This window comes from Triturus cristatus, chromosome 4_1 (assembly GCF_964204655.1).
Source record: "Triturus cristatus chromosome 4_1, aTriCri1.1, whole genome shotgun sequence".
In the NCBI taxonomy this organism is placed as follows: domain Eukaryota; kingdom Metazoa; phylum Chordata; class Amphibia; order Caudata; family Salamandridae; genus Triturus; species Triturus cristatus.
In genome coordinates this window covers 413021112-413045300 of record NC_140585.1, presented here as the reverse complement: position 1 = coordinate 413045300, position 24189 = coordinate 413021112, and the positions used below count along the sequence as shown (strand labels likewise).

At 41.1% G+C, this 24189-nt stretch overlaps 1 protein-coding gene across 1 annotated transcript in view; it reads right to left on the bottom strand.

The window, feature by feature from the left end:
- Nucleotides 1-3169, bottom strand: part of LGR5 (leucine rich repeat containing G protein-coupled receptor 5) — an 829784-nt gene extending 826615 nt beyond the window's left edge. Inside the window, exon 1 of the mRNA XM_085652528.1 lies at nucleotides 2925-3169. Coding sequence (XP_085508654.1) covers nucleotides 2925-3106 — 182 coding nt within the window. The 5' untranslated portion in view covers nucleotides 3107-3169. The remainder of the gene's footprint in view (nucleotides 1-2924) is intronic.
- Between the last annotated feature and the right edge of the window lie 21020 nt (nucleotides 3170-24189).

The following is a 24189-nucleotide window of genomic DNA, read 5'->3' as shown; positions in this document are numbered from 1 at the left end:
AATTCTGTATTGAACTCTATAGATTCATCTATCGTGCAATCGAGTTGAGACTAGTGCAAATATTTTCATTATCTGTTTCTCTCTCAAACACACCCGCGCCTACCACTGCGTATTCAACACGCACGTGCTTGTGTACACACTATTCATACACGTGCAGATAGGATACCTCTCACACTCGCGCATTCACTCATACAGTTCTACACATAACCAACAAAAAGGGCATAATGCGTAAAGGCCAGAGCTTTAAGTGGGAGGAAAAAACTGGGAGAGGGGTTGGCTCTCAAAGGAATGTGGCTGATATATTTAGGGCGTGGCTTAAAACAGCTAAACTAAAATCTGTGTTTAGCATAGTGTGCAGCCAGATTGGTAATTTGCTGCTTCTGTCATTGCATCCATATCTATAATACAACAAGTAACATTACACCTACAACAAGCCAGGAGTATTGGCTTTGCCAATGGTTGTTAGTTGCATAAGATAAATAAGCAACAACTATGGCTTCGTTGTATGGAATATCCGAAAATGCTTCAATTCTGAAATGATGAGAGTATGAAAGAACTATAACGAGTTTGTTTGAAGTTACATCAAAGCTTTTGAGCAGTGGTACTGCTGCAGAGTTAATAAAAAAATCATCCAGAGGATGAGGGTAAAAATGTAGAGCCTGATGGGGGCCCGGCCCACTTAAAGCCCTAGTACAGGCTATGCACGTGCACACAGCAACACAGAAACAAACAGCCACACTTGCATGCATCCGGCCCACAACAAACATGCATGAATACCACAAAGCAAATGCCAGTGACGTACACGTGCCTACAGGCACTAACTAGGCCCCACTGACACAAGCACAAAATCATACAAGATCAACGCGTGTACACACAATCAGCCTAACCTTGTATGCGTCCACAACATATGCATACACAAGAACAAGAAGGGTGTAAGGGAGGATGACTTGCTGCAGCCACAACATAACAAAGCAGGTACACATAATAGTGGTGTACTACACGTCTATGTACTCACGACACGTGCCCCCATAGGTAATTGAACAAATACAGGCAACCAGGGTACACGTGTATGAAGCCACACACTGTCCATAATCATGTATGTACCATCAACATGATCACACAATCAGACAGTGTTCACTGGTATGCAGACAACATTTGCCGAAGGTTTACAATTGTGAAAGCGCAGTGTTTTGAGTCACACCCCTCTCTGTAACGCAGGCGTTGTTGTTTCCAATCAGTTACAATAGTAAACCATAGACTCGTGTTGAGTCCGCGCGTCGTGCACTATCAGTTCAGTCATTATGGAGCACTCATCAAAATGTTGACGCCACTGCAGAGCTGATGGATACTGCTTACATGTTTACATCCTCCTCCAGCAAGAGGCACGTGGGGTATGTAGAAAGAGGGGAGTGTCATATTCGCGCTATATAAATGCAATTACAAATTCCCACACCCTACTATCCAGCAGGTGTTGGCATTGAAATCCACTTTCAGGTGCTCTGTGCAACGGAAAGATGTTGTCGGCTGTAGCAGACAAAGAGCACATTGTGATCGGTACACATGCATTAAAAACCTCTGCGTTTGTGTCCCGGTAAGGGGGCTTATCCACGCCTGGTGGATCGAGTGCTGCTGTTTTCTTACAACAAAGTTCACACGACGGTTCGAATCTTGCCTTGCGACCAAAGGTGAACTGCGGGTTTCTCTAATCACCGGGTTTCCTCGCCACTGACAGATCAAATAGTCGTTCATAGACGTGCAGCTCAACTGCCGATCAACAAACTATAAACATTTCACAACGTTGACCTTTTTCACAATCGCGTTGTAGACATTTACGGCGATTGTGCATGCACTAGACAAAGAAAGCACCTGTGGACATTTACAAGACACAAAAACAAATCTGAGGTGTGTATTGCAACACAATTCCTGCTATGTATAGACTTCTGTCCCTAATTTTGCAAGCGTGCGTCCAGCCTCCTCTGGCACTCAGTTTGTAGAGCGACAGGGAGATCTTGACTCACTGCAGTCTCCCACGTTGGGTCCTCTCAGTATGGACTGTGCATACACTCAGTGCAAGCGGAACTTTACTAGTGAGACGAAAAGAGATTACATTGAAAAATGACCAGTATTTTACTGTTACAATGAATGTAACATACTCTCTCTTCTCTTTGCCACCCTATCGCGTGTTCTTCGTTTTCTTAGTATCCCCGTTTTCTTTGTGCCCATGCCATTCAACACTCGCCTTCCCTGATAATGTGCAGGGCTCCTCCTCACCCTAAGTCTCATGGCACCTGCGCACGTGGTATCAAATTTTCGCTGCATTCTTAGTATAACCCTCTACTTTGTGAGAATGCTCTTACCCTCGCCGATGTGGCATTGGGATCATTCTGCCCCTTTCCCTGTTATGACACCCTCCTTCTCTTTGCCCAAGGTTTACTCCTTGCTGTGCTACAGCTCTTTCCTCTGTGATGATAGTATAACTGACCTCCATGTGTTCACTCTATTGCCTTTCCTCTGCGGTCATGGTATTACTCATCCACTTACCCATGAGATTGTCCTTTTCGCTGTGCCACCGACTGGTCATATTCTCTTCCGTGCCCATGGCATAACTATCTCACCTTTGCCCTTGGGGTTACTCTATATTCTTTACCATGGTTTTACACTCTCCACTGACCCTCTAGTCGTTCCCGCGGTGTTTCCGCGCCCCCAGTGCAATGGTGTCATTCCTATCGCTGTGTTCACGGCATTACCCTGTTTAATACCTTAGTATTACACCCTGTCCTCTGTGCCAATGGGCACCTGTGCTCGCAGAGACAGGGAGAGGTGTAAGGGGGTGCACGTGCTGCGAAGACTCATACAACGATGTAAACATTGCTTTGGCAGAGCATTTATAACAGTCACATCTGAGGGCGCGCGAGCGCACTTACAGGTAGCCGGTGAGGGCGCTGAGGTTGTGCGGCAGCGCGGAGAGTCCGCGGTCCGAGCAGTCCACCCTGAGCAGCGCCCCGTCCCACTCGCAGTAGCAGGGGCTCGGGCAGCCCCGGTCCGAGATGAGTGCCAGGGCGGGAGTGAGCAGGCAGAGGAGTAGCACAAACGTGCGGGGCTCCATGGCTGGCGTTTGAGGAGAGCGCGTGCTTCGAACTGTGCAGCCGGGCTGGCGCGAGGTGCAGGCGTGTGCAGCATCTGCCGCTCGAGCCGCTTTTAAAAGAGATCGAGCCCAGCCTCTCTTAGTGTGACGTCAGTGATACTAGCAGCCAATGACGCTGCGGCGGTCGACCACGAAGCGCAGAAGTTGTTGAATACAGAGGAGGCTGCTGAAGAGAGTGAATCAAAGGTGAGAGACAAGAGGAGGAAGATGAGAAAAAGCGGAGGGCGGATGAGCCTGGACTAGGGACGATGTCATGGTGAGAGAGAGTAGGTAACTAGGTTAGATACGAGCAAGAAAGGAGAGAGGAAGGTGTGAGGAGAAACAGGGCACGAGGAAAGGTAGGTATCAGAGGAGCCATAAGATGTGGGGTGAGAAATGTGAATAAACAAGGCTCCTCACGAGGAGGAAAGGACACTTCTGTAATTTTTCCGAACGCAAGCGAATACATAACTTTTAATTTCCATAATTTTTGTCGCACTGCTAATCGAAATTCACACCATCTTTATTTTAACTAATTCAGTTAATGAAATGATTGCAATGGCACTTTTTGATATAACAAATAAAGAATAAAAGGGGAGGGAGACAATAGTATAACTATCCATGATAAAATGCTTATGCAATTCACACTTCATCCCCGATTCGATTTCGAGTTAATTGAAGTACTTACAAAATATGCATTGTTTATTTGTGGTTTACAAAAGCATAGAAACACACACAGTGTATCATAATTCCAATATTTCAATAAACTCATGCAGAAATTAACTAAACCGTCTAGCAAGCCCCTCTTATTGATGTAGCAAACAGCCGAAATTGAGTTGATCAAAATCTTACGTTGTTTCTCTGCATTGCTTGAGCCACTAACATGTAAACAACATATGTTTCAATGACTCAATGGCACCATTACATAGAGGGCAAATTCTGTTTTCCCTGGATAAGAACTTCCATGAGCCCATCACTACAATTAACAGCAAGTGATTGCTTCTCATCTACACCAGCCGGTTCTTTTTTAGGAGACAATTTAACATCTCATGTTGTGCAAGGCAGGGATAATCCCTTTACATCTCTCAGTACTTTTAGTACAGTTTATTAGTGATCACCAACCAGTATTAACTAGCCTACTAATTGACGCTTTCACCCTCTTTAAAAGAATAAATATTCAATGTCACATTGCGATCATTATCAGTTTACAGACTTAAAACAGTTAGGCTGTTTTATACAAAGATTATACAGAGATTGAAGTGTCTTTTCAAATTGTGAGTGATTTTTAAATTAACTGTAAAATGAAAGATCTGCAACAGCAAATTCCAGCCGTAGCAGTTGTAGAGGTGTATTACAGAGTAGCTCTAATAGTTTAGTCACAATGGGACCTTCAATACTATCAGCTGGTAAACTGATTGTAGGTAGCCAAACTGGGGACCGCAGATGAGCGTAGGTGCAGGGTCATTCAATCTTCAAGCGCACAGTCTCAGTCCAATATTCCCTCATCAGTCCATTTTCTCCTCCGTCTACAGGCTTTTTACCTAGTGACATGTCGGTTTTCCCATCCGGTATTGGATCTTTTTGCATCCCCGTCCAGTGCTTTTCTTCCAAGGTTTTGTACAAAGGAGGTATGTCTGGAAGCCTGGGGGATCAATGCCTTATCTCTACCGTGGGCGCAGGAGTTACTCTGTGCCTTCCCTTCATCTCCCCTCATCCAGGGGGTGCTTCAGAGGATTCAGAGGGAGAGCATAGTGGTAATCCCAATCCTGGCTGAGGCATCCAGGATTTCCTTTGTTGTCCATATTAGCAATGGAAACCTCCTCTACATCTCCGCTGTTCTCCGAGTCCCCTTCAATTTCCTTCTCACACATTCACTCAGCTTTGTTGATTGGAACTGACGGCTTGGAAATGAGAGGGCTGGCTTAGAGCATCTAGGTTCTCCAGAGAGGTGGCATGTGATATCCAGCTAGTAAATAAATCTTCTACCTTATAGTCTTATGCTAAGCATTGGAAGAACTTTTGTTCTTGGTGTACCTTGAATGGAGTAGAACCAGTTATGGGTGATTGTTATAAAATTTGGGACTTTTTTAAGGGAAGGCTTTGCAAAAGGTTTGTCTCTATCCACTTTAAATTCCCAGGTGGCAGCAATCAGGTCTTGCAGAGAGTCAAAAAGTAACCTCACAAATATCCTCTTTTTGGTTAGAAGGCTTCTCAACACCTTTAGATTAAAAAAAACATAGGGATCTTTCAGCTGTTTATAAAAATGTAGCCACCATCACAAAGGTTGTAACGGTTGCTAAGCTTTACCAATGATGTTTACATTCCATCCACCTCTACCAATTCCAAAACACTTTATCCCAAAATGTAAAAGTATGCCTTCCCAGGTTGCCTTTAGATTACCTGTCATAAAAATCTGTGGAAATTTGAGCCAGTTTATATACTATCCTAAAGAAAAAAACGTTAGCAAGACCATCTTTTAAAAATTCTTTTTAATTGAGCAGAAAAAACATAAATGAATGAATGAGCTCTTTATTGCTTGCTTAACAAAAATCATTGCAATTAAAACATATTAGTAATAGGACAGTATATAAAAATCATTATCACTTTCCTGTATTCAATAAATACTTGTTTAAAAGTATAAATCTGTAATTACAAGCCACACCATGGCTATAAAACCATTTATAAACATCTATTTAGGACAGTTACACTCCTATCCGTAACAATTTATAGTTACATTCATATTTATGCATTAAATCCAATTAACTTTATAAATCATTGTACAATTAACTATAAAATTCATTATAACATTTACTGGATCATTGCATGTTAATGTGCAAACGTGCGGTAAGCAATAGTTCCATTGTGCGATGAAAAAATGCATCAATATCTTCCATTGTACAAACAATATATCTTCCATTGTGCAAAGAAGGAATCTTCGTTATTTACATTTCTAGTAGTTTACCACAGCAGCATGGATGCCAGATCTTTTAGAAGGCCATAATGTGCAAATAAGCTGTAAAAAAAAAAGTCTAAAAAAAAGTACATCCATGCATTCAACATTTCTCTTGATTCCAGCTAATTTGATTATGATATACCTTAGGCAGTCAATACCAAACATTTTTTAAACAACAGCCAAAAACTTTATCAGTTGACATAGCAGCAGAATCGACTCGCCGGATAGACATAGAATCAGAGCTGTGTCGATCAAACTCCATACCTCAGAAATAGGGGTTTTAAAAATATGCGACGTATATCTAGCAATTTGGGACACAGATATAAAATATGCAATAAATATTTACATGGCCATCCACAAAGTCTACAGTTGGTACGAGTCCACTGCTGAATCCAGGCCGAGTGCCCTCCTTAGTTGGGTTTAATCCCAATTACATTTTTAAGAATGTTTTTTTTAATTATTGCTGAAAAGTGGACATTAAGGCATGGCTGGATACACAAAGACTGGTGTGAATTAATCACAGACCATGCATCATTTTTTGCCACTAACGCAGTTTTATCCGCAATGAAATATTTAACATTGATTTGTTTTTAAGAGCAGTTTAAAATTGGGCATTTTCAGATCATTGAGCCCAATCTGCATAGGCAGATTTAGTTATTTCAAGCCAGCAATTGTTCGCTAGGGAAACGGGGTCAGAGGAAAACAAAGAAAAAATGCATTTAAAAAATGTCCTTTTCGACACCAAACACTGTCTTTGGAGACCAAACTCCAATCTTATTTCAGCTTGACCCTCTGACCTGGGGATCCCAAAAGTCGCTTTATAGGCCTTAATTACAAAAAAATCCAATAACTTTGCATCTTTCCCCTAGTGATGGTTGAGCCATATCAAATAGTCGGTTGCAGCTTTGCTCTTATAACTTTGAAGAGATGAGCATAAGATTGGCAACTCAATGATTTGTGGAAACATTTGAAAGCATGAAGTTAGGTAACAGTTTTTGCCCTCGAATCTTTAAAAGGATTCTTAAATGAAATGCTATTATCAAATAAAATCACTAGATATTTATAGGTTTTTACAACTTCAATTGGCCCACCTCTGTCCCTCCAAGTATTTGACTTCAGTTGTGCTGCACCAATTTTCAGAATTTTAGTTTTTTTAACATTCAGTTCCAGGTCATTCATTAATATATGATCATCAAAAGCATTTGTCAGTCTTTGTAGACCAATAGGGGTTTGACCCAACAGAATAGTATAATCTGCATATTGACGAAATCTAGTTTGCACCTCACCTAATCTAGGAGAATGGGCGTTAACCGAGTCCAAATGCAGCAGGAGATCTGATAAAAATAAGTAAAAAAGGCACGGAGCGAGGACACAACCTTGCTTTAAGCCATTATAGGTTTTAATTTTTTGTGATAGAGTACCGCCATCACCCAGCCTGACCTGGACCCAGATGTTGATATGCAGAAGAATTATGGCCTCTATCAAGTTCTGTGGAATGTCCCAGCCAACCATTTTTTTTCCATAGTAAATTTTGTAGGACTGAGTCAAACGCTGCATTTAGATCTATAAAGGCAATATATAGAGCCCGTTCAACTAATAGATTAAGGACCAACAGATCAGTAGTGGTGGATTGTCCCTTGGAAAACATGTTTGATTGAGTTGAATTATACCATGCTGTGTTTCCCATTTTTCCAGATCTACCAATAGAAGTGAAGCAAAAACCTTAGCGTCAACATCAGTTAAAGAGATTAAGCGGTAGTTGGCAGGGTTATCAACTGGGCCACTTTTATAAATAGGCTGAAGAATACTATCTTGCCATGATAGAGGCACAGTTTCCAATGCCAATACCTCATTAAACAATGGGGTCAGTATTTCAGCCCACATATCGATAATGGCACAGAACAAGGCTTTAGGCAGCCCATTATGGCCAGGAGCACCATTAGAATGAAGGCCATGTAAAAGAATAGCTATTGCTTTACTATTAACACGAATGAGGACCTTCCTCAAATCAGGACTACTGTACTAAATTTCACAATGTTGTTTGTACCCAGGCTCATACCACTCTCTGTTTCAGTAGTTAGTTTACTAGCTTTATCACAGTTGAAGCACCCGTCTTGCTTTTTCACAGCTTGACCCGCCGTGCCATGCAGATTAGTTATAAAATGTGCACATTCGTTTTCCGTTATATTAATGAAATAAGCTCTACTGTCTCCCCTTTCTAATTCATTGATTATTTCCCAGAACTTTTTCGCATTATTTTGTTTGGAGGCATGTAGTAATCTATTCCAAAGCCTTGTTCAATAATATAATTTAGCCACGCAAACCTCTAATTTATATGATTTTCTTAGCGCTGTCATTTTGTCCTTAGAGGCACCGTAAGATTGCTGGTGTCAATGGGAATAGGAATCCCGTGCAGCTCAATTAAGTGATTTTTTTAGTTTGAATAACTTAGAAGTGAACCATTTATTTGGAAATCTTACTGTGGTATTAGTTTTCTTATGATTTCGTGCTGAAAATTTTGCCAACAGGGATGATGTTATATAAATTCATTTATTGATTATATAACCTCAGCCCACATCGCACTGGTCACTATCCTTTATTATTACTTTTGCAGCGTGTAATATATATATATTTTTTTATAAACCAAACCATTCTTTTCAGATTATTTGAAGAATAGGCCATATTGGGGAACTCATTAAATCTAGGGTTGCAATTTATTGTAATTGTAGTATAACTATCTGAGGATTTTGCTCACTCTCTAAATGCGGGGACACCTTATATTCAATCACTTTTAGGCTTACGTTTTCTGAGACAAAAGTATAATCAATAATTGAACCATGTTTAGAATGTTTAAAAGACGGAACAATCCTAGATTTTTCTTCTAACATGGTAAACCCAAACTGGTACATTATGTCACAGCACTCCTTTGCAGTACAATTAATCTTTCCATTTCCGGGATTTAAGTCGATCAAATGTAAATTGAAATCACCAGAAACTATAAACCCGGCTTCTGAGTGCCTGATTATTAATGTACTTAAGATATCTCGTAAGCTATACAACTGGGTGATCTTATTTTTCCTGGCACTTCACTATACATTGAGTATTATCAAACTACAATTTTTGTACTGCAATACAAGGCATAGTAACCAGTCCAGTTGAAAATAAACTACTTCTACTGGTAAATTTAGTTCTGCCGAAATATAATATGGACTTTGCGCGGCCTAATTTATTAGGGCGTACTGCCGGGAGACTATATGCGTTAAACCCAAGCAAAGGTGTCGCTTGTTCTCGCCACGTTTCTTGGAATATTAGAATTGCAAACGAGTTTAAAATTGAAATAGTATCTGGATCAGATAATAAATGGGCAAGCCCATGCACATTCCATGAACATATTCTCAATTGCACATCTTTATCGTTTGTAACAGACAGAGTTCAGTTATCCTCAACTTGATGCACATCTGCAAGGGTGGCTGGAAGCCAAGACCAATCCTTCAATTGCGTATTGATTTTAGGTAAGAATTCGCAGATACGCACTCCTGTTAGTGTATTAGTAATCAACAAGCCTGGATTGCAAGACGATTTATTATTTACAATATTCCCTAGCACACGTAGAATTTATAGCACAACAGTAGCAAAGTAAGTCAATCAAAATATATGGTCACGACGCAAACAAATAATAGGATTCTTCAGTCTTTAATTCTTTTCTTGATCCTTCTTTAATGCAAGTTGCTGTGACTGCTCGGAAGCCCAAATGCCAACACGTGTTTCGTCGTCTCTGTTTAATGTACATGCGACTTTTTTAAGGCTCAATTGGCTTTTCTCAATACTTATTAGCGTGCGGTGATATTTCCGACCCACACAATCCTCCGGCGTGGGTAAAAGCCTCTATTGGGGTTTTCAATATCGTCGCTCTTTATCCAATATCTTGTAGCCAAAGTCTTGTTTGATAGTTTACTCGTCTGCAGTTCCCTTACGCCGTCGTCCTTGAGAAATATCACTGCACGCTAATAAGTACTGAGAAAAGCCAATTGAGCCTTGAAAAAGTCACATGTCAATTTTAAGATTAGCACCTAATAATTGTGTGACAAAGAATCAATTATATTTATACTTCATCAAACGTGAAACTTAAATTAAATAACATAAACTCCTGCATTCTTCAAAATATTTAAAGCTGTTTACTGCAGCTTCAAATCTTGGTATAAAAAAATGAATGGGATTTTATAGATAAATTAGTTTCAGATCTTCGTCTAATTACACCCACTATACCAACAATTTATTTTGCTGTATGTAGCATGCAATGCTCAACATCTGATATAAAGTGTACTGCCAAAAATAGATTCTATTAATGAAAAGCGCAAGTGTGCTAAAGTGCTTTGAAAAGAAAGGGTAAAACAATTCTCATTAATTCCGGCTTAATGATTTAAGTATGCTATCTTACATTTTCCTCAAATTTCTAAAATTGTAAATGGTAACAATGTTCTTATTTTTTGGGGGAGGATAAAAGTGAATTAATATAAAGTGAAACAGTGCTAAAGTGTTTTGGTTTGTTGTACCTTAATAAATTAAGTAAATGATCTAGAATTCATACTGTATATCTAATGTAATAAATATTTAACTTTGCTCTCTTTTTTGTTTTAAAGCAGAAAGGTGTGTAATAGTTGTTAATACCAAATTTCAAGTTGAAAACAATATGGTATCGCCTCTGGACCTACTCTGGAGTGCTGATAAGCTGCATAAATCCTGCGGCGATCACAAAATGCTGTAGTGCTTATCCATCGTAGATTAAATTGGGGACCTCCTAAACCAATCTTTTCCTGATTCCAAAACACTTTATCAAAAGAGTGAGTTAACACTACTGGTAGTGACATTTAAAAAAAGTTTAATCTATCGTAAAAAGTGTGCAAACGTGCTTGTAGAATACCATTATAACAATAGGGAAAATGTGAGGGAATGCTATTTCCTGATAGTTTTAAACTTGCTTATAAAGATCTATACCACGTTGCGACCGAGCAATCATTTCCCCCAACTTTTCCACTTAATGCAATATTGGCAGATATCATTAAATTTTTTCGCTCACCCTACTCGTTTGGCTTAAGCCCCTTCAAAATTCATAGTACGAGACATTTCTTTCCTCCATTCTACTATTGAGAACATCTAATCTATCCTCTAATTCTGAAGAATAAGTGAACGTGCAATGGATAGAGCTATCAAAATAAAATATTGTTGACCCTTTGCTACTGATTGGCTAGCTTTGGAGGCACCAAATAATGCTAATGTGGCCTCAGGCATAATGAATGATTAATTGAGTTACTGATAGCTGTAAATACTTGGCACCATGAATTTGTTAAGTGCTGGCAAGTAAAAACATATTGAGCCAACCCTGCTTGATGGCAGCGAAAACAGTCATTAGACACAGTGGGATACATCTTGTGAAGATGCTTCGGTGTATATTATGCTAGAAATCTTGACAAAAATGCATTCTTTTAAAATTAGCTGCTGAAGGAATTCATTTCCTATCGCTGCAATTAATTGCCAGTTGCTCACTGAAACACTGCATTAGTACCCTAGATAGAAAAGCTGCTACATCAGGCTTCGCGGTGAGATTCTACAGGAATCTATACCAATTACCTATTCCTAATAATTGGCTTTTGACAAGCCCACTGCTTATCGATTGAGTCTCTTGATTTACATCTTTGCATTGAGCTTGGAGAAATTGTTTGATCTTATTAAAGCTTACAAAGTATAGTACACATTGCGGGCCAGCCCATTCTAATAGTTCTTGCCATGAAGTAGTTTCCGCTTGTCTAAAAAAGTCACCCAATGTTTTGAATCCTTATTAATTCCAGAATTTGATTTCCCTCTCTACAAGGAATAGACCCAGGGCTGGACTGGGAGCCAAAACCGGCCCTGGCAAGGTGCTTGGCTGGCCCCGCCTGGGTGTTGGGGGTGCGGCCGAGCTGTTTGCCTGGGCCGGTTTCGTTCAATCTTGTTACAGGGGCCCATATTGCAGTTATGCTGCAAAAATGGCCCTGTAACAAAAAGAGCCCCTCAGGGGCCCAAAACCGGCCCCAACCCTGGCGGTGCACCGGGGAAATGCCCAGTGCCCGCTACCGCCAGTCCGGCCCTGGTTAGACCCATATATTTTCTCTCCTGCAGCTGGACTGGAAAAACATTAAAAGGATTTTCAAAGAATTTTCTCAATGCATTCACCCGCCCGAACATGTCTCCAAGAAATGTATATCTTGGTTTTTTTGGGTAACTTTGCTGTTTTTTTAAATACTGGTAAGCTCATTACTGATTCTTGTATCATTTTCTCTAAAAAGTATTGCCCTGGTGCGTTGACCCAATTTAAATAACACAAAAGTACATCAAGTAGTGCTGCCTGATAATAATTAAGAATATTGGTAAATGCCAATCCACCTTGTGACTTATTGAGTTGTAGGACCCCTAGCTTAACCCTCGCATATTTTTTGTTCCATATAAAACTCCCCACAGCTGAGTCTAGTTCCTGAAAAAAACTATTAGGAGCATTAATAGGACCATTCGAGAAAAAAAACAATTATTAACGGTAGAATCGACATTTTGATCATTGATATATGGCCTATTATAGTCAAAGGGAGCAGAGACCACCTATTAATCAAACCCTTGATTTTGAATAACATTTTGTTATAGTTCAGATAAAAGAGGCTGAAGAAGTTATTTGTACTAGCTATGCCAGGGTATCTAATTGGGAACCCTACCTTTTCACAAGACTGTAAAGACAAAAGGGAGGTCATCAATTGCGGCATTAAAATGCAATAATTCTGTTTTAGTTTGATTGTTCTTGTACCCTTCCATCTTTGTAAAATCTGTAATAGTCTGGAAAGCCCGTTCTATATTATCATTATCGGAGTTAAGATATAGAATCATGTAATCGTCAAATAATTTAAGATTGCCATCCCTGGCATAGGCGGCCTTATGTGGGCCCTACTACAAAGTTGTGTTGCAAGTCGTTCTATAAAGAAGGCAAATAAGATCGGGGAGAGGGGGCACCCTTGACGTGTGCCTCTTTTGATGCTAATTGAACCTGCTACTTTAGAGTTTACCATCAACTTTGCTTAAACACCATTATACAGGTTGGTTGACATTGATATAACTTGGGAATGAAAACCACATTTTCCTAGACTATAAAATAAGGCATTCCAATTTACCAGATCGAATGCCTTCTTGGCATCGATCATCATCACTAGGGTTTTTACATAATTTCCTGAAAAATAATCTATAGCCTGAATCAGGAACTGAGTATTTGAGGACATTAATCGCCCTGCCACAAACCCAGTCTGATCTCGATGTATTAGTTGTTGTGCTGCAGGAGTGATACGGCTAGCCCAGAGCTTCAATAGCAATTTGTAGTCTGTATTAAGGAGATTGATCGGCCTGTAGGAGTTCAGTGATTTTGGATTCTTGTCCTTTTAAAGAAATGATACTATAATTGCTTCATGAAAGATTGAGGGGATCTTGCCCCCACCTTTAATTAAATTAAATAAATCAACTAAAAATGGAAGGAGTTTGCTAGAAAATGTTTTGAAGAATTCTGTGGGTAGCCCATCATTTCTGCAGGCATTTGCGTTGGGTATTAATTTTAGGGCTTGTAGGATCTCCAAAGAAATTATAGGCTTCAACATCGATTAGATATTCGATTTGGACGGGAGGGGGAGAGTACATGAATCATAATACTGATTAATAAGGCTCCTGGATACAGTATATTGGGTCTGATAAACATCAGAATAATGTTGAAGGAAAAGTTTTTGGGTTTCTGCCTGGTCGGTAAGCCTCTTCCCTGTAATTGGATGTTCTAAAGAAATGATCAGTTCTTTTTCTATCTTTAGTCTAGTAGACCAGGCAAGAAACTTGCCAATATGTTAATCCTCCCAATATACTTTTTGTTGATAATAATTTGACTTTTTGATTTCTTCTACAGTGAAAAAATCTCTGAGATCTTCCTATGTAGTGGCAATTGAGCCCGGCTCCATCTTGGACCCGTCATTTTGTTCCCTAACTCTAATTACATTATCTAAGGTGGCCTGCAGGCTTGCAATCTGTTTGATGTGTTCCTTATTGTTTCTTGATTTAAAAGCTATGATTCACCCACTTAAAGTTGATTTAAAGACCTCTCAGATTGCAAATAATTGAGCTGTATTGTAATTGAGGGAAAAAAACTTCAAAATGAACTGCTTCTTCTCCGCCACCTAATGGGGATGGGAAGGCAAAGATCTATCCAATTGCCATCTGGATCTATCCCTATATTTTGGTCAACTTTCGACTTCTAAGGAGACCAAAGAATGATCTGAAAAGGCATTGGAGAGGATGTCCATTCAGCTCCTGTTTAATGACTTAGATATTTAAAAAAAATCTATTTGCAATGCAGTTTTAAATCTGTACGAGAAACATGTATACTGTCTGCCTTCTAGGTAGTTCTCTCTCCAGGGGCCAATTAGCTGGTAACTTGATTTTAATGCCTCTAATACCTTTTTGCTTTTGGGCTTAAACTGCTTTTTATTCTTATTGGAGGTATTTTTCCCTATCTGTTGTATAACATTTAAGTCTTCCCCACAAATTAAGGGACCAGAAGCTTCCAAGGCAAGATCGTAAATCCTTGTAAGAGCATCTATCTGTTTCATCGCTTGTGGGGCCATAATAATTTGGAAGATTTATATTTTGCTCCTTTGCTATTACTTTGACCCATGGCCACCTACCATATGGATCGTGAATCACTTTCCTCACCTCCCACTCGATGCTGTTGCTCAAAAATATGGCAACTCCCCTTACTGCTGAGCTGGCCGATGCAAAGAATGCATATGAATACTTTCGTGGGATTCTCAACTTTGGTGCATTACTCTTTAAGTGAGTCTCCTGTAAATAGATAATAGCGGGTGTAAAGGAAGCTAGCCAGCCCATCACACTACCATATTTATGCTTATTGGCTTGCCCATTAAAGTTACACAAAAGGATCCGAATTCCACTTTTTTGTGATAAAGACATGATAAAACCTTTTTGACCTTCCCTTAGTGACCCTTCTACTTATACTTGTGTTTTGTTCCATAGAGTTTGGTAGTTGCTTTCTGTAGCAAGACCATCTTTATTGAAGAAATGTCAGGCCATACCCCCACAAGAGGGAGAAATGGGAAGAAACTTTTAGTCCACTCTGAAAATCTGGGCTTCATATGATCCTTTATAATCAGACATCATTCCTAGATGTTAACATTCTTTAGCAGCTTCGAGAGTCTCACTTTCTGTTTTTCACATTATCTAAGACAGAATTTTAGTTTTTGTAGTTATTCTTAAACCATTAATTGTGTCGTATTCGTGATTGCTGTTTTAAGCTGCAGGGGTATGAAATGTAACAACACAGTTTCATCTGCATAAATTAACTAGAGTATACTAAAATCTATATTTACATATGGAAAACATATAACTTACTTAAAGCTGTCTGCAGTCAGATATATAACAATGAAAAAAACAGTAATATCAAAATACACTGCTTTTAATTTGTTATAAATCTTAAGCTTATTGTTTGCCCATCTAGTAGGCTCCTCAGCAATGAAACTCAAGTTTCAGAAAATTAAAGCAAGTGGTTTGAGTTAATAAACAGATTCTCTATTTTCTGCTCTGAATGTTTCTAGCTACCAGTGAAACCTGTTTAGGTCTTGCTATTCAGCAAGAATCCCTTTGTCTGGTCTCCAACTTGGTGGTCCCAAGAACTTAGCCTTCTTCCCATCCCAAGTGCTAAGGAGAAAAACTTGGGGATCATTTTCAAAACAAAACTCTCATTCAGAGGGCACATAAATCACATCACTTCGTCATGCTTTTTTATTCTGAAACTTCTTAGAAAGGTCTGCCGTATATCCCATTGACTCTACAAAAAACATTAGTCACGGCCCTCTTCACATCCAAATTTGACTATTGTAATGCATTGTTCACCAATATCCCAAAACGCATTTTGAACAAGCTCCAAACACTCAAAAATGCAGCAGCACGATTGCTGATGGGCATCCCGAAACACAATCTGGATTCCGTTCAAGGCCCTCTTCATAGGCCCTTTTCATAGGCTTCCGGTTGTTACTCTGCTCTGACCAAGCCTATCTAGCACAACTTTTTCAACGTTACACTCCTGTAGGGCCTCTTCACTCTTCTCATAGCGGAAATGTTGTAGTCCCCAAATTTAAAAAAAGATAACTGGGGAAGGGGAAGGTTTGTAGCCTGCACAGCAAGGTTGTGGAACCTACTCCCCCTAGAACTTAAGAGCAAACTTATCAGAATTCAGGAAAAGTCTAAAAACTTGGTTATTTAACAAGTAACTCCTATCCTATTGTTGTCTTCCTTTACAGTCTTATTGAGTCGGCTTAGCGCCTAGATACCCTGGGGTAATAGTCACGCTTTAGAAATTATATTTTCATTTCATTTCATAAAAAGTAATAAAGCAGCACCATGAAGACCTTTGGATCTATGGATCAAAATGGGAATTCAGTATAGAAGAGTCCTTCCTAAATATTGTACATTAGGGGGTAAAAACTGGTAATTCAGTCTATTTTCTCCTTTTGTGGCGCACAACATTCTTCCTTGCACAATAAAGTAATAGAAACCAATCCATAACTTTACACGATAACTGATGAAAAACACTTATCTATCAGTATGGATTGGCTTTTAAAATAGTTTGGAAAAGTATCATGGTTAGGTGCTCGAACTTAGTTTAATTAGTAAATTATATTCTCTAATGTGACATTATCAAGAAGCAGATCAGTAGATACTTTCCGCTTGGTAAATATATATGGGGCTGATTATGAGTTGAGAGGAGTGGTAGAATACAGCTCTATTCAGTCATGAATCCCCCAGTATTTCTGCACCTGGATTTTCCGGATTTTGGTGGAACAACAATGTACCTAATTTTAACAGCTAGAAAATCCAGCTGGTAAAATCATCCTTTGGGATTGGGCTGCAAGTGCAGTCTGTCCCCAGTCCACACTATAAGCCCGACTAGGCAATATGTCACCAGGGTAACATGTGATACCCCCCGTCAGAATGTATCTTTCCCTCCCTTTCATCAGCAACCCTCTGCAGCCCCTCCCATGCACCAGATCCTTGCTTATATAAATCCCCAAGTACTTGGCTCAGTGCTGGTAGCTGTGGAGTCAAAGCCAAAAGAGGGAGTCAAAAGGACTGACAGCTATAGCTACTTGAAGTCCAGTGGTCAAAGCCCTGTTTCTAGAAGGCAAGGTAGCACTAAATCATTGGAACACACCTGTTAAACATGGTCAAACTGTTGCATTCTAGGCTTGGACAAGCGGTGATCATTTTTTTTTTATCGCGATACAGAAAAAACATAATAAATTTAAGACACTTGCAAAGTATTTACATTTCCTGATTCAGTCTAAAAATCATATAACTTTCTCCTGATTAGATAACATGATTTAATAATAACTATTGACTCAAAATAATCGCCATTATATCTGACCAATATGCCATTATTATTACTTATTAGCATACAATACATTGTTTGGGAAAATGTCACCTTATTTTATGATACTTATCTTCTTTGTTGCTATGTTGATAGAAGCTTTCTTCACATCTATTTATTCCTATTCCTCCATCGCCGAGTTTTCCCGCCACTGCCTGCTGAGTTTTTCCCACCGCTGCCTCCCTACGGCCCCGCCCCCCTCCAATCCCATTCGCCGCCCCGCTCCCGCCACCCAGCTGACCCTCCCTCCCGGCTCCTTACTTAAGGGGACCAAGGGGACTGCTGCAGTGTGACCGCTGCCTCTTCCAGGCCAGATCACTCCACTCTCCCGCTCCAGCTTCCTGATTCCTGCATCGCCGAGTTTTCCCGCCGCTGCCTGCCGAGTTTTTCCCGCCGCTGCCTCCCTGCGGCCCCGCCCCCCTCCAATCCCATTCGCCGCCCCGCTCCCGCCACCCAGCTGACCCTCCCTCCCGGCTCCTTACTTATGACGCCCCCTGAGCGACCGCGCAGTGGCCGCGCGCAGCGGGAGCGCTGATTGAGCGCCGAAGGTGTGCCAAAGATAAGCCCGTCTGCGCCCGTCCGCTCCTGGACCGCGCCCAGCGCCAGACCCCCTGGTCCACGTCGACGCCGGCGCACCTGACTCACCGACGACGCCACAACCCTCCTCGCACTCAACGCCGGTCAAAACAACGCCTGCCACCACGCCACCCCGAGACGCACCCACGGACCCTTCTCCTGCCTTGCCTGCCGATTCTCCTGCCTCCGAGCCTGCACCGCACCAGCCAAACCGAGCCCCAGCAACAACCATCTGAAGTGCATCCTGCTCAACACCCACTCCATCCACCGATACGCCATCGAACTCTGGAACCTCCTCGACTCGACATCACCAGACATCGCCTTCCTGACGGAAACCTGGACGAACGCCTCTTCAGCGCCCGACATCGCCATAGCCATCCCGGACAGATACAAGATCACCAGGAGGGACCGCGTCAACCAGACGGGTGGAGGCATCGCCATCGCCCACAAGAACACCATCCGCATCACGACCAACTCAGATGACACCCTCACCTCCGCCAAACACCTCCACTTCCAGATACACTCTGACCCCAAGACCACGCTCAGAGGCACCCTCGTCTGCAGACCACCGGGACCACGCACACAATTCAGCGAAGTCATCACAGATTTCGTCAGCCCACACGCCATCAACTCCACCGACTACATCCTCCTAGGGGATCTCAACTTCCACCTGGAGAACAACAAGGACCGCAACACCGTCGCCCTGCTGGACAACCTTGCCAACCTCGGACTCAAGCAACTGGTAACCACCCCCACCCACTACGCCGGCCACGCGCTTGACCCAGTCTTCTCATCCAGCAAGCACGTCGCCTTCAGCCACGCCACCAAACTCCAGTGGACCGACCACAGCTGCGTCCACTTCAGCTTCAGAAAAACGACGACCCACCACCACCCGCAACAAGCCCCTCGAAGGAACTGGAACAAGATCACAAACGACCAACTCATCACCTTCCTCAGCCAGAACGCCCCCACCAGCTCAATGGACCCCAACGAAGCCGCCAACAACCTCACTCAGTGGATCACCAACTGCGCTGACGCCCTTGCATCACTGAAGAACCCCCCCAGCAGACGCGGCAGCAAGAAAACCCCCTGGTTCACCGACGAACTCATCACCTCCAAGAAGAACTGCCGCTCCCTGGAGAATACCTGGCCCACCAACCAGACCACAGACAACATGACTGCCCTGAAGCACGCCACCCGCAAACACCACCAACTGATCCGCGCCACGAAGAAGACAGCCTTCAAGGAACGATTGGACAACAACACCCACAACAGCAAAGAACTCTTCACCATCGTCAAAGAGCTCTCCAACCCTGACGCCGGAAACAACAACATCACTCCCTCGCAAGACCTCTGCGACTCTCTCGCCGCCTTCTTCCACGACAAGATCGCCAACATACACAACAGCTTCGGCCCTCCTACCACGACCCCCACCACCGAACCGACGCCCCCCACCGCCACCCTCCGCACCTGGACCCCGGTCAGCACCGAAGACACAACACGCACGATGAACACCATCCACTCCGGATCCCCCACGGACCCCTGTCCACACCACATCTTCAACTCGGCCGACTACATCATCGCACCCCACCTCCGTGACATCATCAACGCCTCCTTCAACACCGCCACCTTCCCGGATTGCTGGAGACCACCTATTAATCAAACCCTTGATTTTGAATAACATTTTGGTATAGTTCAGATAAAAGAGGCTAAAGAAGTTATTTGTACTAGCTATGCCAGGGTATCTAATTGGGAACCCTACCTTTTCACGAGACTGTAAAGACAAAAGGGAGTTCATCAATTGCGGCATTAAAAAGCAATAATTCTGTTTCAGTTTGATTGTTCTTGTACCCTTCCATCTTTGTAGAATCTGTAATAGTCTGGAAAGCTTGTTCTATATTATCATTATCAGGGTTAAGATATAGAATCATGTAATCGGCAAATAATTTAAGATTGCCATCCCTGGCATAGGCGGCCTTATGTGGGCCCTACTACGAAGTTGTGTTGCAAGTCGTTCTATAAAGAAGGCAAATAAGATCGGAGAGAGGGGGCACCCTTGACGTGTGCCTCTTTTGATGCTAATTGAACCTGCTACTTTAGAGTTTACCATCAACTTTGCTTGAGCACCATTATACAGGTTGGTTGACATCGATATAACTTGGGAATGAAAACCACATTTTCCTAGACTATAAAATAAGGCATTCCAATTTACCAGATTGAATGCCTTCTTGGCATCGATCATCATCACTAGGGCTTTTACATAATTTTCTGAAAAATAATCTATAGCCTGAATCAGGAACTGAGTATTTGAGGACATTAATCGCCCTGCCACAAACTCAGTCTGATCTCGATGTATTAGTTGTTGTGCTGCAGGAGTGATACGGCTAGCCCAGAGCTTCAATAGCAATTTGTAGTCGGTATTAAGGAGATTGATCGGCCTGTAGGAGTTCAGTGATTTTGGATTCTTGTCCTTTTAAAGAAATGATACTATAATTGCTTCTTGAAAGATTGAGGGGATCTTGCCCCCACCTTTAATGAAATTAAATAAATCAACTAAAAATGGAAGGAGTTTGATAGAAAATGTTTTGAAGAATTCTGTGGGTAGCCCATCATTTCTGCAGGCATTTGCGTTGGGTATTCATTTTAGGGCTTGTTGGATCTCCAAATAAATTATAGGCTTCAATATCGATTGGATATTCGATTTGGACGGGAGGGGGAAAGTCAATGAATCATAATACTGATTAATAAGGCTCCTGGATACAGTATATTGGGTCTGATAAACATCAGAATAATGTTGAAGAAAAAGTTTTTGGGTTTCTGCCTGGTCGGTAAGCCTCTTCCCTGTAATTGGATGTTCTAAATAAATGATCAGTTCTTTTTCTATCTTTAGTCTAGTACACCAGGCGAGAAACTTGCCAATATGTTGATCCTCCCAATATATTTTTGTTGATAATTATTTGACTTTTTGATTTCTTCTACAGTGAAAAAATCTCTGAGATCTTTCTTTATAGTGGCAATTGAGCCCGGCTCCATCTTGGACCCGTCATTGTGTTCCCTAACTCTAATTACATTATCTAAGGTGTCCTGTAGGCTTGCAATCTGTTTGATGTGTTCCTTATTGTTTCTTGATTTAAAAGCTATGATTCACCCACTTAAAGTTGATTTAAAGACCTCTCAGATTGCAAATAATTGAGCTGTATTGTAATTGAGGGAAAAAAACTTCAAAATGAACTGCTTCTTCTCCGCCACCTAATGGGGATGGGAAGGCAAAGATCTATCCAATTGCCATCTGGATCTATCCCTATATTTTGGACAACTTTCGACTTCTAAGGAGACCAAAGAATGATCTGAAAAGGCATTGGAGAGGATGTCCATTCAGCCCCTGTTTAATGACTTAGATATTTTAAAAAAATCTATTTGCAATGCAGTTTTAAATCTGTACGAGAAACATGTATACTGTCTGCCTTCTAGGTAGTTCTCTCTCCAGGGGCCAATTAGCTGGTAACTTGATTTTAATGCCTCTAATACCTTTTTGGTTTTGGGCTTAAGCTGCTTTTTATTCTTATTGGAGGTATTTTTCCCTATCTGTTGTATAAAATGTAATTCTTCCCCACAAATTAAGTGACCAGAAGCTTTCAAGGCAAGATCGTAAATCCTTGTAAGAGCATCTGTTTCATCGCTTGTGGGGCCATAATAATTTTTAAGATTTATATTTTGCTCCTTTGCTATTACTTTGACCCAAAGCCACCTACCATATGGATCGCGAATCACTTTCCTCACCTCCCACTCGATGCTGTTGCTCAAAAATATGGCAACTCCCCTTACTGCTGAGCTGGCCGATGCAAAGAATGCATATGCATACTTTCGTGGGATTCTCAACTTTGGTGTATTACTCTTTAAGTGAGTCTCCTGTAAATAGATAATAGCGGGTGTAAAGGAAGCTAGCCAGCCCATCACACTACCATATTTATGCTTATTGGCTGGCCCATTAAAGTTACGCGAAAGGATCCGAATTCCACTTTTTTGTGATAAAGACATGATAAAACCTTTTTGACCTTCCCTTAGTGACCCTTCTACTGATACTTGTGTTTTGTTCCATAGAGTTTGGTAGTTGCTTTCTGTAGCAAGACCATCTTTATTGAAGAAATGTCAGGCCATACCCCCACAAGAGGGAGAAATGGGAAGAAACTTTTAGTCCACTCTGAAAATCTGGGCTTCATATGATCCTTTATAATCAGACATCATTCCTAGATGTTAACATTCTTTAGCAGCTTCGAGAGTCTCACTTTCTGTTTTTCACATTATCTAAGACAGAATTTTAGTTTTTGTAGTTATTCTTAAACCATTAATTGTGTCGTATTCGTGATTGCTGTTTTAAGCTGCAGGGGTATGAAATGTAACAACACAGTTTCATCTGCATAAATTAACTAGAGTATACTAAAATCTATATTTACGTATGGAAAACATATAACTTACTCAAAGTTGTCTGCAGTCAGATATATAACAATGAAAAAAAACAGTAATATCAAAATATTAATTTGTTATAAATCTTAAGCTTATTGTTTGCCCGTCTAGTAGGCTCCTCAGCAATGAAACTCAAGTTTCAGAAAATTAAAGCAAGTGGTTTGAGTTAATAAACAGATTCTCTATTTTCTGCTCTGAATGTTTCTAGCTACCAGTGAAACCTGTTTAGGTCTTGCTATTCAGCAAGAATCCCTTTGTCTGGTCCCAAGAACTTAGCCTTCTTCCCATCCCAAGTGCTAAGGCGAAAAACTTGGGGATCATTTTCAAAACAAAACTCTCATTCAGAGGGCACATAAATCACATCACTTCTTCATGCTTTTTTATTCTGAAACTTCTTAGAAAGGTCTGCCGTATATCCCATTGACTCTACAAAAAACATTAGTCATGGCCCTCTTCACATCCAAATTTGACTATTGTAATGCATTGTTCACCAATATCCCAAAACGCATTTTGAACAAGCTCCAAACTTTTAAAAATGCAGCAGCACGATTGCTGATGGGCATCCCGAAACACAATCTGTGTCCCAAGTCTTGTCTCACTTGCATTGGCTCCCTGTCACCATGTGGATTCCGTTCAAGGCCCTCTTCATAGGTTTCCGGTTGTTAATCTGCTCTGACCAAGCCTCTCTAGCACAACGTTTTCAACATGACACTCCTGTAGGGCCTCTTCACTCTTCTCTTAGCGGTAATGTTGTAGTCCCCAAATTCAAAAAAGCTAACTGGGGCAGGGGAAGGTTTGTAGCCTGCACAGCAAGGTTGTGGAACCTACTTCCCCTAGAACTTAAGAGCAAACCTATTAGAATTCAGGAAAAGTCTAAAAACTTGGTTATTTAACAAGTAACTCCTATCCTATTGTTGTCTTCCTGTACAGTCTCATTGAGTCGGCTTAGCGCCTAGATACCCTGGGGTAATAGTCACGCTTTAGAAATTATATTTTCATTTCATTTCATAAAAAGCAATAAAGCAGCACCATGAAGATCTTTGGATCTATAGATCAAAATGGGAACTCAGTATAGAAGAGTCCTTCCTAAATATTGTACAGTAGGGGGTAAAAACTGGTAATTCGGTCTCTTTTCTCCTTTTGTGGCACACAACATTCTTCCTTGCACAATAAAGCAATAGAAACCAATCCATAACTTTACACAATAACTGATGAAAAACACTTATCTATCAGTATGGATTGGCTTTGAAAATAGTTTGGAAGAGTATCATGGTTAAGTGCTCGAATTTAGTTTAATTAGTAAATTATATTCTCTAATGTGACATTATCAAGAAGCAGATCAGCAGATACTTTCCACTTGGTAAATATATATGGGGCTGATTATGAGTTGAGAGGAGTGGTAGAATACAGCTCTATTCAGTCATGAATCCCCCAGTATTTCTACACCTGGATTTTCCGGATTTTGGTGGAACAACAATGTACCTGATTTTAACAGCTAGAAAATCCAGCTGGTAAAATCCTTTGGGATTGGGCTGCAAGTGCACAGTCCACATTATAAGCCCGACTTGGCAATATGTC